Below are 18,575 nucleotides of genomic sequence, written 5' to 3'. Positions count from 1 at the left end.
AACGGAAAAAGCCGGACTTGTGTCAAGTTAACCTCAAAGTTATCTGGCTTGGTTACACAGCGACGAGGAGCGGGGCCTGATCTGGCCTCCTGCGCTAATCCTGGGTTTCCCTGCCCTGCCTGTGCAGTGACCTCTGGCCTACAGCCCAGCTCAGCACCTGGTTACGCAAATCCAGCTCTTTAATCGAGTGCAGAGCCAGAAGCCATGCAAGCTCGTAATAATAATAATAATAATAATAATAATAATAATGTGAAAAAATAATAATGGAAAATAACTGTAGTAAGGTAATCCCCTGTATAGCTCCTTTGCTCCTACTGCTGGTCACATGTGGAAGTGCCACTCAACCACTCTCTCTACAGACAGCTATTCCTGCTCACCGGGAGACTAGGATTAACTATTAAACCCATTCTCTCACTCCTTCTCCCACTCCCTCCCTTCACTCTCCCCCTCCAAATACTTTTTCTCCCTCCCCTTCTCTCTCCCTCTCTGCAGGTACATGAATGAGCAGAACGAGGTAGCCCTGGACCACGGCCCCAAAGAGCGGGAGCCGCTGCTGGAGAGAGAGTACCAGCGCGTCACCATCTCCGGGGAGGAGAAGTGCGGGGTGAGGGCTCTGGGTCGGGGGTCAGGGGAGTGGGGTGCTAGCGGCAGAGTCTGGGATGTATTTGTTCGTTTCTTTCTCCTCAGTGAAAATCGATTTAATGATACAAAATAATATTAATAACAGAACATAATAATTTTATCCCCCCCACCTCCCTGGCCAGGTGCCGTTCACAGACCTGCTGGACGCGGCCAAGTGTGTGGTGAAGGCCCTGTTCATCCGCGAGAAGTACATTGCCCTGTCCATGCAGAGCTTCTGTAAGACCACGGCGCGGTACCTGCAGGAGCTGGGCGAGAAGCCGCTGGAGCTGCGCGTGTATGATGAGATCCCCGAGACGCCGGTGGCCGCGGGTGAGAGACGGCACAGTAGACGGCCCAGTTATCATGATCATCATAATAATAACACACAAACCCATACACACACGCACACATTCATATATAATTCGGTCCTCCTGAAAGATACGATGTCTGGGCCCCCCAATGTCGACATTGCTACTATAACAAGATCAAAACTGTACAATCCTCTTGCTTGCCGTGATCGTTTGCCATTATCGTATATACTCTGAGAGCGCCCTCTCAAGGTAATTGCATAAGCTGAGCTCAACCGACCTAGTCCTCCGTGCAGCTCATGTTGCTCAGCTCACCTTTCAAATCCTTGGCTCGCCTAGAACTAGTAGGTATGCGACTACATTTTCAACTCTCACTAGTTACCCCTGACATTGGTGCAGTCACATAGATTTGATTCCAAAACCATGCCTGTACAGTGAACACTAGATGCTTAGAGCACAGATCATGACATTTATTGACAAGGCAAAAGCAGAAGTAAACAAATAACTGACAAAATCAATAATTATTCATTACATAAGAAAATGCAATTGTTAATGTCTATAAACATTTAAAATGTGATCTGAGGTGAAATAATTGAACTTCGATGTAATGGGATAGTTTAACCAGGACAGAACGATTAGTTCACAGATTAGTCGTCTCGCTGGTTTGACTGGGAGATTTTGGGCGTTAAATAACTACTTTTGAATCAATTAATCATCTCGAAACCTCGACAGTATTTTGATTAAACATAATATTAAATGTCTATTTACCTCTTTTTGTCCAAAACCTCAATTTGTCACAGAGGAAGGAGGAAATGGGCGATGATTTGAAATGAAGCGCAAAATATGACAATTTGACAATTTAAAGTGAGGCAGTATATGTTACCAATAACTACTGCCACAAAAGGCAACTATTTTCTAGGATCGCCCTCTGTGTGATGTGCAAGTAGCAAACAGTAACTGCTGGAGAAAACGGCAGCTGCTAATCGCATAGATTTTGTCAGATCTAGAACTGCAGCTGGTGTGGTGGGGAAAATTGTCAACAATCGATTCCCAGCATTCTGACTATTTTTTGTCTGTTCCTTTTTGGGCATCAGATTTTACTTTTGGTCGTGACATCTTGTCAGCCACCAGTTGCAGGGCAGTTTGCTATCTTCACCTTTTAGTGCTACAATTTTGTTTTCCCTCTGAAGGTGCAGTTGTGCAGGAGCACATATGCGACTTGGGACGAATCATTTGTCATAGGGAGGATGGGGGGGGTGGAGGTATGCACCAGTTGATTTAGAGAGAGTGAGTTGTATATTCATTAGTGATTAATTCACACATTTTATTCAATTTACAGATGAACACTATTGAGTTATGTAAACCCACACCACACCCTTTTCACCCCATTTGAGTCGCTCCTGCGTACATACACATAATGCTTACATACATTAACATGCACATAAAGTATACATACACACACAAACATGCATACTTACGTTCACACACACAAGCTGTGAAAGTTTGTGTAAACTGTAAAGCGACCTGGATTAGGGCATCTGCCAAGAAATAAATAAATAAATGATGATGATGATTCCTTCATTTATCATCAATAACTGCTTCATCCAGCACAGGACCGTGGTGAGACGGAGCCCGTGGTAATCACGACAGCTATGGTGATAATATCAATCATTTCATAGTATAGAGCTGCTATTTGTGGGTGATCGGCGGCCGGGTGAGTCGGGGGCTGGGAGAGCGCAGCAGTGTGCGCGCTGTGTGTGGCGTGAGAAGGGCGCTGGGTTGCCGAGTGCCGTGGTGCAGGGCGGGGCTCCTTGTGCTCCTGTCCCCGCCTCCTCATCTGCCTCCTCCTCTTGTCGTTCCCCCCCCCCCCACCCCATCCCCGCAGACGCCCCGGTGCACCCCCCCGTGTCTGACACGCACCCCTACGAGAACCTGGATCCCAAATGCATGCCCCCAGACATGGGCTTCGGCTGCCAGATGGTGGACGGAGTGATCCATGTGTACACCAAGGCCAGCCAGATGGAAAAGTAAGGACAGTGTCTGTGGTGTGTCAGTCAGGGGACGGAGGGGAGGGGGGGGAGTGAGAGGAGAGGGAGAGAGTGATGTATACAGTGATGTATAGTGGTGCTGTATAGCAGTGATGTATACGGTGCTGTATGCTGTGCCGTATGCTTTGCTGTGTGCTGAGTGCTGAAGCACTGTTTCTCTGCCCAGGACCACCGAGCTGGACCTGCCATACCCAGACCTGCAGGAGTACATTGCAGACATGAACGTGCTCATGGCTCTCATCATCAACGGCCCTGTGTGAGTGCGGACCACAAACACCAGCCCAGGCTTCTCTCTCTTGCTCGCTCTCTCTCTCTCTTTTATCTCTCTCCCTCTCTCTGTCCCAGTTTCTTCCCCTGTCTGCTCCGATTTTTCCAGTTTGAGATTTCCAATATGAGGATTATTTTTATTTATTGATGTTAATTATTTATTACTTTGCTGTATGAAATCCCCCCAAAACATGAGTCTTAAACAAAACATTCAAACTAACAAGAAGACAATAAAAGCTGCCTTCCTCTGCGTCTCTCTCTGTCTCTCTCCCTCTCCCGCCGGCAGAAAGTCGTTCTGTTACCGCCGGCTGCAGTACCTGAGCTCCAAGTTCCAGATGCACATCCTGCTGAACGAGATGAAGGAGCTGGCGGCGCAGAAGAAGGTGCCGCACCGCGACTTCTACAACATCCGCAAGGTACCACAGCACTGCTGCACTGTCCTGTCCCACACTGTCCCACACTGTACTGTCTCACTCTGTCCCTCACTGCACGCAGTGTTAATTCAGTCATCAGTTTTTGATTTAGTCTTAGTCAGGTCAACTGAAATGTCTTTGAGATCTAGTCACATTTTAGTCATTCAATTTTCTTTATTTTAGTTAGCTTAAGTCAACTAAAATTACATGAGTTATAGTCATATTTAAGTCATGCTATTTCATTGTTATATTGACCTGAAACCTGCATACATTTAATTCAGTTTTAGTCATTGGAATATTAAACAAATTACGTTAATTTAGCTTTTTAACTTTACAATTAAGACAGTTTTAATTTGTTAGCATTTAAATCCTTACAATAATTGTGTGGCAACTTATCAAAAGAATTTAAGCAATGAACAAATTCATTAAACAAATCTAAACTATTACTCTATGAATATATAAGAATCACGGAATGAATTACATTCAAAATCATGATTTTATCTACAAAGCCTTCACATGCTTGTCTAAGAAATAAACGCACAGATCTTACAAATGGAATTTGATTTATTCGACTCTTCACATGTTGCTTCAAATTCCTTGTATTTTGTCCAGTCATTGAAGCCACATTCGGTTCAGTTTCCTGCAGTTAATATCTTAACAGATGTTTTCTTTTTCTCACTGTATTTGAAGTGCTGCCAGACTGCAGGTTTCTTTTCAAGTCTTGAATGAATGGTTACTTGCAGTTCAGGCACTAACCAGTAGTATCCACCGTGCTCGGTTGCCTAGCTACTGTTTTTAATCAGTTTGTGTTAATGATGATGATGATAATGGTAACATTATAGATAACGTAATTAGCTTTTTGATCAAATATTTGTATTTATTTTGGAGAAAATGATCGCACTCTCAAAACTCTTGGGTCTGTGCTACAAGATCATGACCCCCACTAAAATGAAAAAGTTTGTTGATGAACATTTTCATCATCAATTCTGTCAACAAAATAAACACTGACTGCATCACTCTTACATTTTCCTGTCCAGTTCCATACTGTCCTGTGCTGTCCCATACTGTCTCCATACCTGTTCCATACTGTCTCTTACTGTGCCACGCTATCCCACTGCCCCCCTGTCCCCATCTCCTCAACTCTGCGTCTCTCCGGCTCCCCCCGCAGGTGGACACGCACATCCACGCCTCGTCCTGCATGAACCAGAAGCACCTGCTGCGCTTCATCAAGCGGGCGATGAAGAAGTACCCGGGGGAGATTGTGCACGTGGAGCAGGGCAAGGGCCAGACGCTGATGGAGGTGTTCGAGTCCATGAACCTCACGGCCTTCGACCTCAGCGTGGACACCCTGGACATGCACGCGGTGAGGGGGTGGAGAGGGAGAGGGAGAAGGAGAGGGAGGGGGCGGGGGTGTGTCCACACCGAGGTCGAAGGCCGTGAGGTTCATTCATTTCTCTTCCATTTCTCTGCCGTTCATTCCCTCAGGACCGCAACACATTCCACCGTTTCGACAAGTTCAACTCCAAGTACAACCCCATCGGGGAGTCCATTCTGCGTGAGATCTTCATCAAGACGGATAACTACATCGAGGGGAAGTACTTCGGGCACATCATCAAGGTACGCCCAGCCCAACGGGGGGCAGCGGTGGGATTTTTGCCTGGAATGGAGGCCCTGTATTGTAGACCCGGGTCAGACTCTCTCGCGGCCATCATTGCAGTCTGCGCTCAAAGGGGCGACTGGACACGGGATGCAGTGTCCGTGAGGTGGACTCCGGGTGCTTATAAATAAGATGGAATGAATGAATAAAATGCATTAACACCACACTAGGGCTGGGCGATATGACTTAAAAATAATATCTCGATATTTTTAGAAGTTTGGGCGATACACGGTATACATCTCTATTTGTTGTTTTTATCCAATCAAGCCACAAAATAAGACCAAAGACATTCAAACTACAAGTATTTCGTTAATCCTTCAATTAGCGAAACTAACAAATACTACATGCAGGCTGTCATGGTAAATATATGCAGAATGCAACACATTACAGGGCAAGTGTTGTGTGATTACTATTACGTGTGTTATGTTGTTATGGGATATATATACTTATACACACACACACACACACATTTATATATACACTCACCTAAAGGATTATTAGGAACACCATACTAATACTGTGTTTGACCCCCTTTCGCCTTCAGAACTGCCTTAATTCTACGTGGCATTGATTCAACAAGGTGCTGAAAGCATTCTTTAGAAATGTTGGCCCATATTGATAGGATAGCATCTTGCAGTTGATGGAGATTTGTGGGATGCACATCCAGGGCACGAAGCTCCCGTTCCACCACATCCCAAAGATGCTTGGGGCCAGTTTAGTACAGTGAACTCATTGTCATGTTCAAGAAACCAATTTGAAATGATTCGACCTTTGTGACATGGTGCATTATCCTGCTGGAAGTAGCCATCAGAGGATGGGTACATGGTGGTCATAAAGGGATGGACATGGTCAGAAACAATGCTCAGGTAGGCCGTGGCATTTAAACGATGCCCAATTGGCACTAAGGGGCCTAAAGTGTGCCAAGAAAACATCCCCCACACCATTACACCACCACCACCAGCCTGCACAGTGGTAACAAGGCATGATGGATCCATGTTCTCATTCTGTTTATGCCAAATTCAGACCAGGCAACATTTTTACAGTCTTCAACTGTCCAATTTTGGTGAGCTTGTGCAAATTGTAGCCTCTTTTTCCTATTTGTAGTGGAGATGAGTGGTACCCGGTGGGGTCTTCTGCTGTTGTAGCCCATCCGCCTCAAGGTTGTACGTGCTGTGGCTTCACAAATGCTTTGCTGCATACCTCGGTTGTAACGAGTGGTTATTTCAGTCAAAGTTGCTCTTCTATCAGCTTGAATCAGTCGGCCCATTCTCCTCTGACCTCTAGCATCAACAAGGCATTTTCGCCCCCAGGACTGCCGCATACTGGATGTTTTTCCCTTTTCACACCATTCTTTGTAAACCCTAGAAATGGTTGTGCGTGAAAATCCCAGTAACTGAGCAGATTGTGAAATACTCAGACCGGCCCGTCTGGCACCAACAACCATGCCACGCTCAAAATTGCTTAAATCACCTTTCTTTCCCATTCAGACATTCAGTTTGGAGTTCAGGAGATTGTCTTGACCAGGACCACACCCCTAAATGCATTGAAGCAACTGCCATGTGATTGTTTGGTTAGATAATTGCATTAATGAGAAATTGAACAGGTGTTCCTAATAATCCTTTAGGTGAGTGTATATATATATACAGTGAGGGAAAAAAGTATTTGATCCCCTGCTGATTTTGTACGTTTGCCCACTGACAAAGAAATGATCAGTCTATAATTTTAATGGTAGGTGTATTTTAACAGTGAGAGACAGAATAACAACAAAAAAATCCAGAAAAACGCATTTCATAAAAGTTATACATTGATTTGCATGTTAATGAGGGAAATAAGTATTTGACCCCTTCGACTTAGTACTTGGTGGCAAAACCCTTGTTGTCAATCACAGAGGTCAGACATTTCTTGTAGTTGGCCACCAGGTTTGCACACATCTCAGGAGGGATTTTGTCCCACTCCTCTTTGCAGATCCTCTCCAAGTCATTAAGGTTTCGAGGCTGAGGTTTGGCAACTCAAACCTTCAGCTCTCTCCACAGATTTTCTATGGGATTAAGGTCTGGAGACTGGCTAGGCCACTCCAGGACCTTAATGTGCTTCTTCTTGAGCCACTCCTTTGTTGCCTTGGCTGTGTGTTTTGGGTCATTGTCATGCTGGAATACCCATCCACGACCCATTTTCAATGCCCTGGCTGAGGGAAGGAGGTTCTCACCCAAGATTTGACGGTACATGGTCCCATCCATTGTCCCTTTGATGCGGTGCAGTTATCCTGTCCCCTTAGCAGAAAAACACCCCCAAAACATAATGTTTCCACCTCCATGTTTGACGGTGGGGGATGGTGTTCTTGGGGTCATTCCTCCTCCTCCAAACACGGCGAGTTGAGTTGATGCCAAAGAGCTCGATTTTAGTCTCATCTGACCACAACACTTTCACCCAGTTCTCCTCTGAATCATTCAGATGTTCATTGGCAAACTTCAGACGGGCCTGTACATGTGCTTTCTTGAGCAGGGGGACCTTGCGGGCGCTGCAGGATTTCAGTCCTTCACGGCGTAGTGTTACCAATTGTTTTCTTGGTGACTATGGTCCCAGCTGCCTTGAGATCATTAACAAGATCCTCCCGTGTAGTTCTGGGCTGATTCCTCACCGTTCTCATGATCATTGAAACTCCACGAGGTGAGATCTTGCATGGAGCCCCAGACCGAGGGAGACTGACAGTTATTTTGTGTTTTTCCATTTGCGAATAATCGCACCAACTGTTGTCACCTTCTCACCAAGCTGCTTGGCGATGGTCTTGTAGCCCATTCCAGCCTTGTGTAGGTCTACAATCTTGTCCCTGACATCCTTGGACAGCTCTTTGGTCTTGGCCATGGTGGAGAGTTTGGAATCTGATTGATTGATTGCTTCTGTGGACAGGTGTCTTTTATACAGGTAACGAGCTGAGATTAGGAGCACTCCCTTTAAGAGAGTCTCAGCTCGTTACCTGTATAAAAGACACCTGGGAGCCAGAAATCTTGTTGATTGATAGGGGATCAAATACTTATTTCCCTCATTAACATGCAAATCAATGTATAACTTTTTTGAAATGCGTTTTTCTGGATTTTGTTGTTGTTATTCTGTCTCTCACTGTTAAAATACACCTACCATTAAAATTATAGACTGATAATTTCTTTGTCAGTGGGCAAACGTACAAAATCAGCAGGGGATCAAATACTTTTTTCCCCTCACTGTATACACATACATATACATATATATATATATATATATATATATATATATGTATGTATATATATATATGTATATGTAAGTTTAAAAATAGCTGGCGTTACAATAGTTTTAATAAATCTTAAATGCGGGGTGCCTTATCCCAGGGATTTTATATAAAACAATTATCCAGTCAAGGAAGGAAGGACAGCAGCTCCCGTCTAAAAACAGTCCATATTCACCGATGTCTCAAAAATTATTTATTAGAGAAAAAGTGAACATCATGATGCTTACGCGTTTCGACTTATCTTCCTCAGAGCACATATATACATATACACAATAACAATAACACAAGTAATAGTGATCACGCAACACATGCGCTGTAAAGGTATATATTCAGGAAGATTTACCACAGCCGGGTTTATAGTGGCGCATTAACATCTACTAGACAGAGACATTTCTCCTGTGACTGTCGCGTTTCGATTCTACTTACAAGTACAGCACGATGTTAATACAAAATAGTTATAGTAATAATAATAATAATACAACTGTTGAACCACTTCACCATCTTAATAAAAAGAAAATGATACTTTCTGCATGTGTTTCCATTGCTTTCCAATTTATTAAAATTATATCAGTCTAAATTAGCGGGGGTGGGGGTGCCTGCAGATTGAGTTCAGCCCGGCGACAGAGCGGGGCGCGGCGTGTGCACTTGCGCATTAAAGTATCTCTTGGTTGTGTTGGTTATTGTGACAGGTCTCTCTCCTCGTGTCTGTCTGTGTTTCTGATGCTCATTTCTACCTGCATCTGACACGTGTGGAAGAACCGGGAAGAACGAAAAGCATCCTAATGACGAAAAATACTGCCGTAAAGATTGCAATTTGCGACACCACGATATAAACAATATAGCATAATATGAAACGATAGACGTTTTTCTATCGTCATACGATATATATCGTCATATCGCACAGCCCTACACCACACTCTCTCTCTCTCTCTCTCTCTCTCTCTGGCTCTCCCTTCAACTTTTCCTCCCTTTGTTTTCTCATCTCTCTCTCTCTCCCTCCACGTTCCTCTCTCCTCCCCTCCCCCCCTTCTTCCTGCAGGAGGTGATGGCTGACCTGGAGGAGAGCAAGTACCAGAATGTGGAGCTGCGTCTGTCCATCTATGGCAGGTCACGGGACGAGTGGGACAAGCTGGCGCAGTGGGCAGTGACCCACAAGGTCTACTCTGACAACGTGCGCTGGCTGGTCCAGGTGCCACGCCTCTTGTGAGTGCCCTGTCCCTCCCCCCTGTCTGTCGGTCTCTGTGTCTCTCTGTGTCTCTGTCTGTCTGTGTCTCTCTCTCTCTGTCACTGTCTCTAGTGTGGAGAGGGTCTTAGGCCTGTGTCAGTGTCTGATGTCTTTGTCCCCTCCTTGTGTCTTCACAGCGATGTCTACCATACCAAGAAGCAGCTGGCAAACTTCCAGGAGATGCTGGAGAACATCTTCCTGCCGCTGTTCGAGGTCACGATCAATCCCCGCAGCCACCCAGCGCTGCACCTGTTCCTGCAGCATGTGAGTGCAGCACAGAGGAGTGTGTCGCAGCTCAGGGGAGTGCAATAGGCAATAGGACACTACAGTTCAGGGCAATAAAGAACACTGTACTCGAGTGCAGTGTGTAGTGGGTGTGTGGTGACCACTGTGTCTCCGTGCAGGTGGTGGGGTTTGACAGTGTGGACGATGAGTCCAAACCTGAGCACCACATCTTCAACCTGGACAGCCCCCTGCCGGCCAACTGGACCGAGGAGGACAACCCCCCGTACTCCTACTACCTGTACTACATGTACGCCAACATGACGGTGCTTAACCACCTGCGCAGGTAAGCAGGAGCTCCCGCTGTCTCTCTCTCTCCCTCTGTCTCAGTGTGTCACGAGGGTGAGCACAGTTCCTGTGCATGTCAGACGTGTCCTCTCCCCTGTGTTCCCTGCAGGAGGCGGGGCTTCCCCATGTTTGTGCTCCGCCCCCACTGTGGGGAGGCGGGGCCGATCCACCACCTGGTGTCAGGTTTCATGCTGTCAGAGAACATCTCCCACGGGCTGCTGCTGAGGAAGGTGAGGTTGCCCCCCGGTGTCCACACGCGCACACTGCAATTATTATTATTATTATTATTATTATTATTATTATTATTAATATTATTATTATAGTAAATTGACTGTTTAGCTGAATCTTTTTATAAACGGCATCTGACAGTATCTGACTGACCCTCTCCTCCCTCTCTTTCTCTCTCTCTCTTCCCCCCCCCCCCCCCCCCCCAGGCCCCTGTGCTCCAGTATCTGTACTATCTGGCTCAGATCGGAATCGCCATGTCGCCACTGAGCAACAACAGCCTCTTTCTGAGTTACCACAGAAACCCTTTGCCGGAGTACCTGTCCCGTGGGCTGATGGTGTCACTGTCCACGGACGACCCCCTGCAATTCCACTTCACCAAGGTGTGTGTGTGTGTGTGTGTGTGTGTGTGTGTGTGTGTGTGTGTGTGTGTGTGTGTGTGTGTGTGTGTGTGTGTTTGTGTGACGCAGTGTGTGTGTGTTTGTGATGCTAAGTGTGTGTGCGTTTATGATGCAGTGTTTGTGACACAGTGTGTGTGATACAGTGTGTGTGTGACGCAGTGTATGTCCCTGCAGGAGCCCCTGATGGAGGAGTACAGCATCGCAGCGCAGGTGTGGAAGCTCAGCTCCTGTGACATGTGTGAACTGGCCAGGAACAGTGTGCTGATGAGCGGCTTCTCTCACAAGGTACAAGACACTACACTGCTATCCTGCACCTGGGCACCTCTGCCTGCCTGTCTGCCTGTCCGTCTGTCTTTCTCTATTTTGCTCTCTGGTGTACTGTATTGCAGTGTATTGTATTGTGTTGATTTGTATGTTGTGGTACTCTATATCCAAATGAACTGGCGTTACAATCACCTCTCTGTGACCTCTGTGCAACCTGTTTGTCCCTTCCTCCATCTCTCCCTCCATCTTCTGTCTGTCTGTCTGTGTCTGCATGGCGCATTGTGTGCGGTGGGGCTGTGTGTGTGTATGTGTGTAACGGCCTCATCACCCCCCCAGGTGAAGAGCTACTGGCTGGGCCCCAACTGCAGCCGCGAGGGTCCAGAGGGCAATGACATCCGCCGTACCAACGTGCCAGACATCCGCGTGGGGTACCGCTACGAGACCATGTGTGAGGAGCTCAACCTCATCACGCAGGCGGTGCGCAGCGAGGAGCTGGACACCATCGAGGAGGAGGACAGCCTGTCCATGCCCCCGCTGCCCGGGAGGCGATAGGACTGCCCCTCCAACTGCCGCTCCCTCTCCCCCTCCCTCTCTCTCTCCCTATCCTGCCTTATGTCCCCCTCCCAGAAGAGCAGCCGGAGGGGTGCAGGGTGCTCCTCCTGCTGTCATGTTAGTTGACAGAGATTCAGCTCCCTGACCCCCCCACAGTGCCCCCCCCACATGCCTGAGGAATTCACTGGGCTCGTCTGTGTGGCCGATGGAGGGCACTTCACTGGGGCGGAGCGAGGCAGGAGAGGAGGAGGAGGATGGGCGCACTTGTGTTTGCTGTTGAGAAGTGGAGCCCCCCACCCCCCCACACTTCCTGCTCGCCGCTTCCTCTACCTGTTCTTGGCTCACTGTGACTTTCTCTCATTTTGGGGGTGGGATTGTTTATGGGTCTGTAGGGATTGGCGGCTTTATTTTATTTTATTTTTTTATCAACAAGAAATACATGAACGAAACAAGGCGAAGAGGAGGACAGGGCAGCAGGTGAAGATGCTCGACGCAGACCCCCGACCCCTCTGTTCATTTGAGCTCTTCCGCCCCATGCTCTTCCCCCCTCGCCCGGCTCCCAAGATCTTTTATTTATTTATTTATTTATCACAAGAAAATTAAATTGTATAGAGAGAGACGGATATATATAGATAGATATAGATAGATATATATATATATAGATATAAATATAGATGTATAGATAGCTAGATATATATCTCAGATGTATACAAATAATAAATACTAATAATAGTATAAGAGTGGCAGTAAGACCAAGGAGCGATGTCCTTGGGGGGCGGACCAATCGATGCGGTTAATATTGTGCGTCTCCCCCGCATGGTATGCAGTCCAGTCCAGTGCAGTGCAGTGCAGAGCCCTGGCCTAGCCCACACAGCAGCCGCAAGTCCATATACCCCACATTGATATAGCACCGAGCACAAAAGGGAGCAGGCACAAACACCCGTTCTATGTCTGCCAGCAGGGCCAAGTGCAGCACACAGGGGCCAGCCGCTCCGACAGATCAAATGAGGGCCATGGGATGTGTCTTCTGGGGGTCCAGTATTCTAGGGGACACGGCCCCTCTCATCTGGTGTGGCTTGCAAACGTAAAACGGTACAACTAGAAAGAGAGAAAAATGACATGGCTGTCATCATGGAGCCGCTCTGCAGGCTGCTGGAGCTGCCGGGAACAATCTGGACCGCTGTGGAAAGACATGATAGTTGAAGAGCCCGTCCCTCTCTGCCGCCCTCTCCTCCCTCACTGCGTCACAGGCCTGCCCTCTCCGCTGGCTTGAGATGTGCCTTGAGAAACCGACTGCACCTTCATCCACTGCCCCTCCACCCTGTGCCTCGCTCCGACCTGCCCTGCGCGCCGCGGCGTCCCGTGGACCTGCACGACATACGTGTGGATCAAACCTGAGGACATCCGTCCTGCATTGCTTTATTGTAATGATTTTATTTTATTGAGGGAGATGCTGGTTTCTCCTCAGTGTGGTCCCTGTGAGTCATTACCGCCCGCGGTGGACAGCCGTGTGTCTGTAGGGCTCTGGGGTCAGAGTTCATCTGGAGCTGTTTACAGATCTGCCCTGGAGTGCAGGACTGAGCTGTGACTGACTGACACAATCACACTCTTACACACACACTCGCACTGACTGACACAGACACACTCTCTCACACTCGCACACACACACACCTGGGGAACACTGTTATACTTTCCATTTGTTTAAATTTACATTAATTTCAGCCTTTTTATGTATTTTTTAATTTCTTTTTATTGCTGACCTTTTTGTTTTGAAATGATTCCTTTGCCGTTTTTATATATATTTTTTTTAACCACATTTCCCTTTTTCCTGCCATGCATATCCAATCTGACTGCCAGTCTGTTTTTAGTTTTTTGACCTCACACAATTTACAGTGAGGTGTTTCAGACGTGTGTATAGACAGAATTGCCATACTGATACTGAGATGCCTGCAGCACCCACCTGGCCCACCAGGTGGCAACAGCGATCCCCTTACTACTTACCCCACCTAGTGGTGCAAGGCAGGTACTGTGGGTTCTCTGCCCTTCATTTCCATCCATCTCCTCAGCCAAACAGCAAATAGCACCTTGTTTACTGACTGAAGGTTAATGTGTATTGAGCCATTCTTTAGTTTGTATAAAATACAAAGTGTATTTTTTTAAACCTATAGAGAAATGTGATTTATAATCTCGGTATCCAAGTCTCTATTTAGTGTCAATAACTAACTAGAAGCTTTTTGTTTAGGTACTTAGTGGACGTCCCTCTCTGACACAATAAACAGTGAAAGGGATGTCTAGGGTTTCCTATGTATCGCAAAGTGTTATTATTATTCTTGTTTTTGTTGTTGTTTGATTCAGAAGTTTGCAGGTGTCTGTCCGGTTTCCTAACTAATTCCCTGTTTCCGGCTCCAGACGCTTAATAGGCTGTGCTCTTTTGAAAACCTTTTAATGTTATTTTAATATTTGTGATTTTACTGTGTTTACTTTGTGAGTATATACAAAACAAAATGCAACAAAAGGCCAGTTCTTTGTGTTTTTAAGTTTTAGAAAGCGGTTTCAGTGAGAGTAGCCTGGGCTACACGTTGTCCAGATTGTCCAGTTTTGGTCTGGCCTCCTGTGGATTGCTTTACAAATCTTTCCCCGATTCCTTCACACTAATGCTGGGGGACTGAGAGACAGGAATTCCAGTTCCCTGCGAATCTGCACAGACTGTGTCTGGATTGCCTGCTGGCTCTCAGTGACATGCAGCAAGGGATTGATGGGAAAAGAAAAAGCAATTTCCTGGGGTTATTGGTGCTCTGAGGTGCCACAGACAAATGTGTCCCACTGGATCAGTGTGCATAAATTGGGGGAGGATGATAAAGGTTACACCTGCTTTATTCCAGTTTGCAGTTGCTGTTTAAAATGACCTCCCCTCCCTCTGCAAATTCCTCTTCAACATTTAATTTAATTATCTGTGTGTAATTTCAGTTGCATAGCAGCTTGGTACGATTTAATTCTGTTCAAATAAAATCTAACCAAGTGAGTAACAAAAGTACCTGTTTTGTTTGTTTTGTATGTTTATTTTTTATACTTTTCATATTGCATTTATGATTGTTTCTATGAACAGATTATTGTAATTGCAGTCCTGCAATGTGGCCCCACAGCAGTTGTGATTTCAGATCTCACCCTCTCGCCTGTAGACAAGTGTGGCCTGCAAAACTTATAGTGATGAAAATAATAATTGATCTACACGTAAATAAGGATATATTAATGTGTGCATGCTGCAGTGTGTGTTTTACTAAAACCAAGAGCATTACAACCGATCATAACTGTACACGTTTAATGTAAAGACATCACGTGTTTCTGCTGGTGCGTACAAGTGCTGAGGTGATCTGGTGAGATTTAACCTTGACCGTCTTGGGCTGCGCTGTGTTACTACTCGGAGTTTGTGCCTGTTTGTTTTGTGTTTTGCCTGTTTTGTTGATTGTTGTTTGTTACATTGTTAGCTGGGTTGAAGAACCGTTGTTCTAGACTCAGAGATGGGAGCCGGGGTGCAAACCCTGACACGCACAACAGGCTGATAAATCACTGACAATAATTACGTCTATACGTCAAATTGCATTTTTAAATGGAGAGTTTGCTATCAAAATGTGTTAATTTGTAGATGTTTTTATTAATAATAGTTTTATTATGTGCTGCATGTTCAAAAACGACAAAGAAAAGATCTTGTAGGATGTGTACTGCCTCCTGCCGCATGTGCGAAAACACGGATTGTGTGTGTGTGTGTGTGTGTGTGTGTGTTTGTATGTGTATTTTATTTCCAAAACAAACAAAATTTGAATATTGCATAACTAGCACTAACCCACATTGGGATTCCTGGCCATGGTCAAGAACAGCCAGCTGTTGCTGCTGGACCACAGGGAGCCGATAGTGGTGAGGAGTGAGGCGGCAATGGAGAGGATTGAACCGTGCGGCCCAGGAACAGATTCGGAGCACGAGATGCGAGCTGGAATTTGGTTGAGATGGAGAGGAGGGGAGAAATCGTGAAACAGGCAGAGAAATAAATTTATATATTCATTAATATAAACGAGACTCGAGGACCGGGGCTGGGGACTCCGACTCTCGCCTCTGAAAGCTATGGCGGTGGCCTGAACGCTGTCTGCAGTAGACAATTTCAACTAGACTTCATTCATTCCACCTAACAACTCCTCAGAATGCCCCCAGATTGTTCCTATTATTAATTTCTTACCATACCAGTGACATAGTGAAAGCACTGGTAACGCATTTAAATTTGGCACATTTTGGGAACACTAAACAGACTTAAATAACCAACTAACCGGGCGAGCACCACTGTTTCAATCTGGAACTGGAACACTTGGCAACGTCGAACGCACTCTCCTCCGTGTGGGTGGGGGGGTCGCACACTGCTGTCTGCCTGTCACTCTTCTGGTATTCTTGTTTTCTTTTCCTCACATCCATCCCATTGCCTGCTCTCTGTAATGTAATGTACTCCTACTAATGCTGCTGTTGATTTTTTAAATTCCGGTTCAGTGATTTAGTCACTGTTGATGAGTAACTGTACCCCTCGCACACTAGCTGTACTGAATGCAAGATTATTAACAAACGATTGTCAACTGCTTGCGGATGTGCAGTGCTGTTGAATAAGTGAGTCAATCAGTCAATAAAGCATGTTTTTCAGCGAATGCGGATGCTGTCGTTTCTGGTGCTGGGAAGCGGCTGCAGGAGGTCGTCCTCTGGTCTGGCTGCCCTTGTGCCAGATGCGTGTCTGAGTGGCTGTCGTGTGTCTTACAGGCATTGAAGCATACATGTGCATGCCTCGACCTTGGGGTTATTTTCTGCTGATGATGCTTGATCAGAACCAAAACATTTACGTTTCCAAGTAAAGTTGTTACTTTATGTTTTGAAGGATGGGTGGGTGAGTCACACCTGCAGAGGAAGGAGCTCAAGTGTGAGGAGCTCCTCTCTGGCAGAAGTGTTAGCTGTCATGTTACACTCCACACCTTCCTGGAGAGGTCTAGGTATCCTATTACATTATTGTAATACTTTAATTCGTGTTTTGATCTGATTGGCATCGTGTGACAAGCCCTCCCCAATCCTCCGTGGGCCTTCTCAACCTGAAAATGAACAAGCAACACCAATTCAAACTATACCTGTTTAGTTATGCAAGTGGATGCTGTCCACAAACAACATTTTATTCTGATCACAAAAAATATTCAAAAATGTTATGCAAACCATGTCCTTTTCATAATTTTTTCATAGTTGGTCGTTACACATGTGTCTGTCTCCGTTTTTCGGTACATCTTTCTGTCTCTCATTGCTCAGGTCCTTGGGCTAGTATTCTTTGTGTACCGACGGGGGATGGCCATGATGACCCTGCCCCAGCTGTGGCCCGCCTGCTTCGTCCTTAGTCTCCCAAAAGCAGGGAGGCGAAAGAGGCGGGAGGTCAGGTGTGGGATTATCACGTGGGATGGGAGAGTAACATGCAGTGTCAATTCTCACTCAGGTTGTCTGCCGGGTTTGGGTTGTCTGATATATTTGTACCGATTCAGGGTGGCTACCCCCCACACCCCAAGCTACTCAAGGTGAAGGAACACGGGCGAGATGGTGAGATGGTGGGCATAGGGGTTGGAAATAGGCAATTTTTAAATAAATATTCCTGAGATTTCACCCATTCACAGGTGTTTGGTTCACACACGGGTACACTGTATATCTCAAATGCCTGTTGAGAAAACGAGGCGGGGGTTGGTAGCAATAATTTCCTCTCGGTTCACTTGTCAGGTTGAACCAATGATTAATTAACTTAAGGTTAAACAACAACTCTGTCCTAAAACATTTAAGCTGCACGAACAACCAACTCTATCCCACTTCAGCGGTCCTGGGCTGGGACTCTCTTCAGATTACCGCACTTCCATCTTTTACTCAGTCTTTGCTGTGTCTAAACACTGAGGGGCAGCCTTGACAGCAATCAACCGTGTAGAAAAGCCTCACTGTGCCAAGGTCTCGTCTTAGAGCCTCATGTTTGCAGTCTACTGTGCAGTTCTTTTTCAGAAGATTGTCTTAAATTTGTGTTCATAGACAGAATAAGCAAGTCTTGAGACATGGCTGAAATATTACATGACTGCTTTCCAAAACAATGAGTTCAGGCCCCAACTAGTGAGACTGGTAGGACTGACCCGATGTGCCCCAGTGGGCAGAACATGATCAGGGGGCCAGAAGGAAGGTAGATGGCGATTGAATGTGGTTAGTTTTCTGGAATGTGCTCCTGCAATAGAGACTAAATGGTTTGATAGAGAATATTGAGATAATGCTGTCTGTAGCATAGCACAGGGTCAGAGACCACAGAGAATATACACAGCACGCACGGCCATGCCAAGAGAGAGAGAGAGAGAGAGAGCAGCTAGATTTCCCTGTAAAACAAATGCCACGGCCATCCACGTGCACGGCAGCAGCCATTCAGTAAGAGAGGACAAGAAGCAGCTAAAAGAGAGAAATGGGGCGATTATGGATTAGATGCATTTTATATAACCAGCCCAGCCAAGCACAGCACAGCACAACTCTGTGATCAGCAACTATATTGAACTTTTCCAAATTAATTCCTTTTGGCTCATACATGGCCTGTGTGCCTCTGCCTTTCCTTCAGTATCTGGAGAAATCTGTAGCAGACAGAAACACAAACATTTCCTTGCCGTGACACTTGCAGGGGATGAGGTCAGCAGGGTTATATTGATAACGAACCTTCTTGTTGTTTCTGAGAGTCGTCCA

The 18,575-nt window shown here is 46.1% G+C and overlaps 1 protein-coding gene across 4 annotated transcripts in view; it reads left to right on the top strand.

Annotated features, from left to right (window-relative positions):
* The window catches only part of ampd2b (adenosine monophosphate deaminase 2b), a 34,618-nt gene extending 18,123 nt beyond the window's left edge, over positions 1 to 16,495 (top strand). For all 4 annotated transcript variants that reach the window (XM_066703092.1, XM_066703091.1, XM_066703090.1 and 1 more), the window contains 14 exons: positions 493 to 604; positions 765 to 951; positions 2,815 to 2,956; positions 3,144 to 3,233; positions 3,531 to 3,660; positions 4,826 to 5,020; positions 5,143 to 5,274; positions 9,616 to 9,779; positions 9,939 to 10,065; positions 10,206 to 10,369; positions 10,481 to 10,601; positions 10,806 to 10,979; positions 11,172 to 11,282; positions 11,598 to 16,495. In XM_066703092.1, coding sequence (XP_066559189.1) covers positions 493 to 604; positions 765 to 951; positions 2,815 to 2,956; positions 3,144 to 3,233; positions 3,531 to 3,660; positions 4,826 to 5,020; positions 5,143 to 5,274; positions 9,616 to 9,779; positions 9,939 to 10,065; positions 10,206 to 10,369; positions 10,481 to 10,601; positions 10,806 to 10,979; positions 11,172 to 11,282; positions 11,598 to 11,813 — 2,065 coding nt within the window. In that variant the 3' untranslated portion in view covers positions 11,814 to 16,495. The remainder of the gene's footprint in view (positions 1 to 492; positions 605 to 764; positions 952 to 2,814; positions 2,957 to 3,143; positions 3,234 to 3,530; positions 3,661 to 4,825; positions 5,021 to 5,142; positions 5,275 to 9,615; positions 9,780 to 9,938; positions 10,066 to 10,205; positions 10,370 to 10,480; positions 10,602 to 10,805; positions 10,980 to 11,171; positions 11,283 to 11,597) is intronic.
* Positions 16,496 to 18,575: the final 2,080 nt, after the last annotated feature.

The sequence above is a fragment of the Amia ocellicauda genome, chromosome 5 (genome assembly GCF_036373705.1).
Source record: "Amia ocellicauda isolate fAmiCal2 chromosome 5, fAmiCal2.hap1, whole genome shotgun sequence".
NCBI lineage: Eukaryota > Metazoa > Chordata > Actinopteri > Amiiformes > Amiidae > Amia > Amia ocellicauda.
The sequence above is the reverse complement of the archived record's forward strand: the minus strand, read 5'-3'. Positions and strand labels throughout refer to the sequence as shown.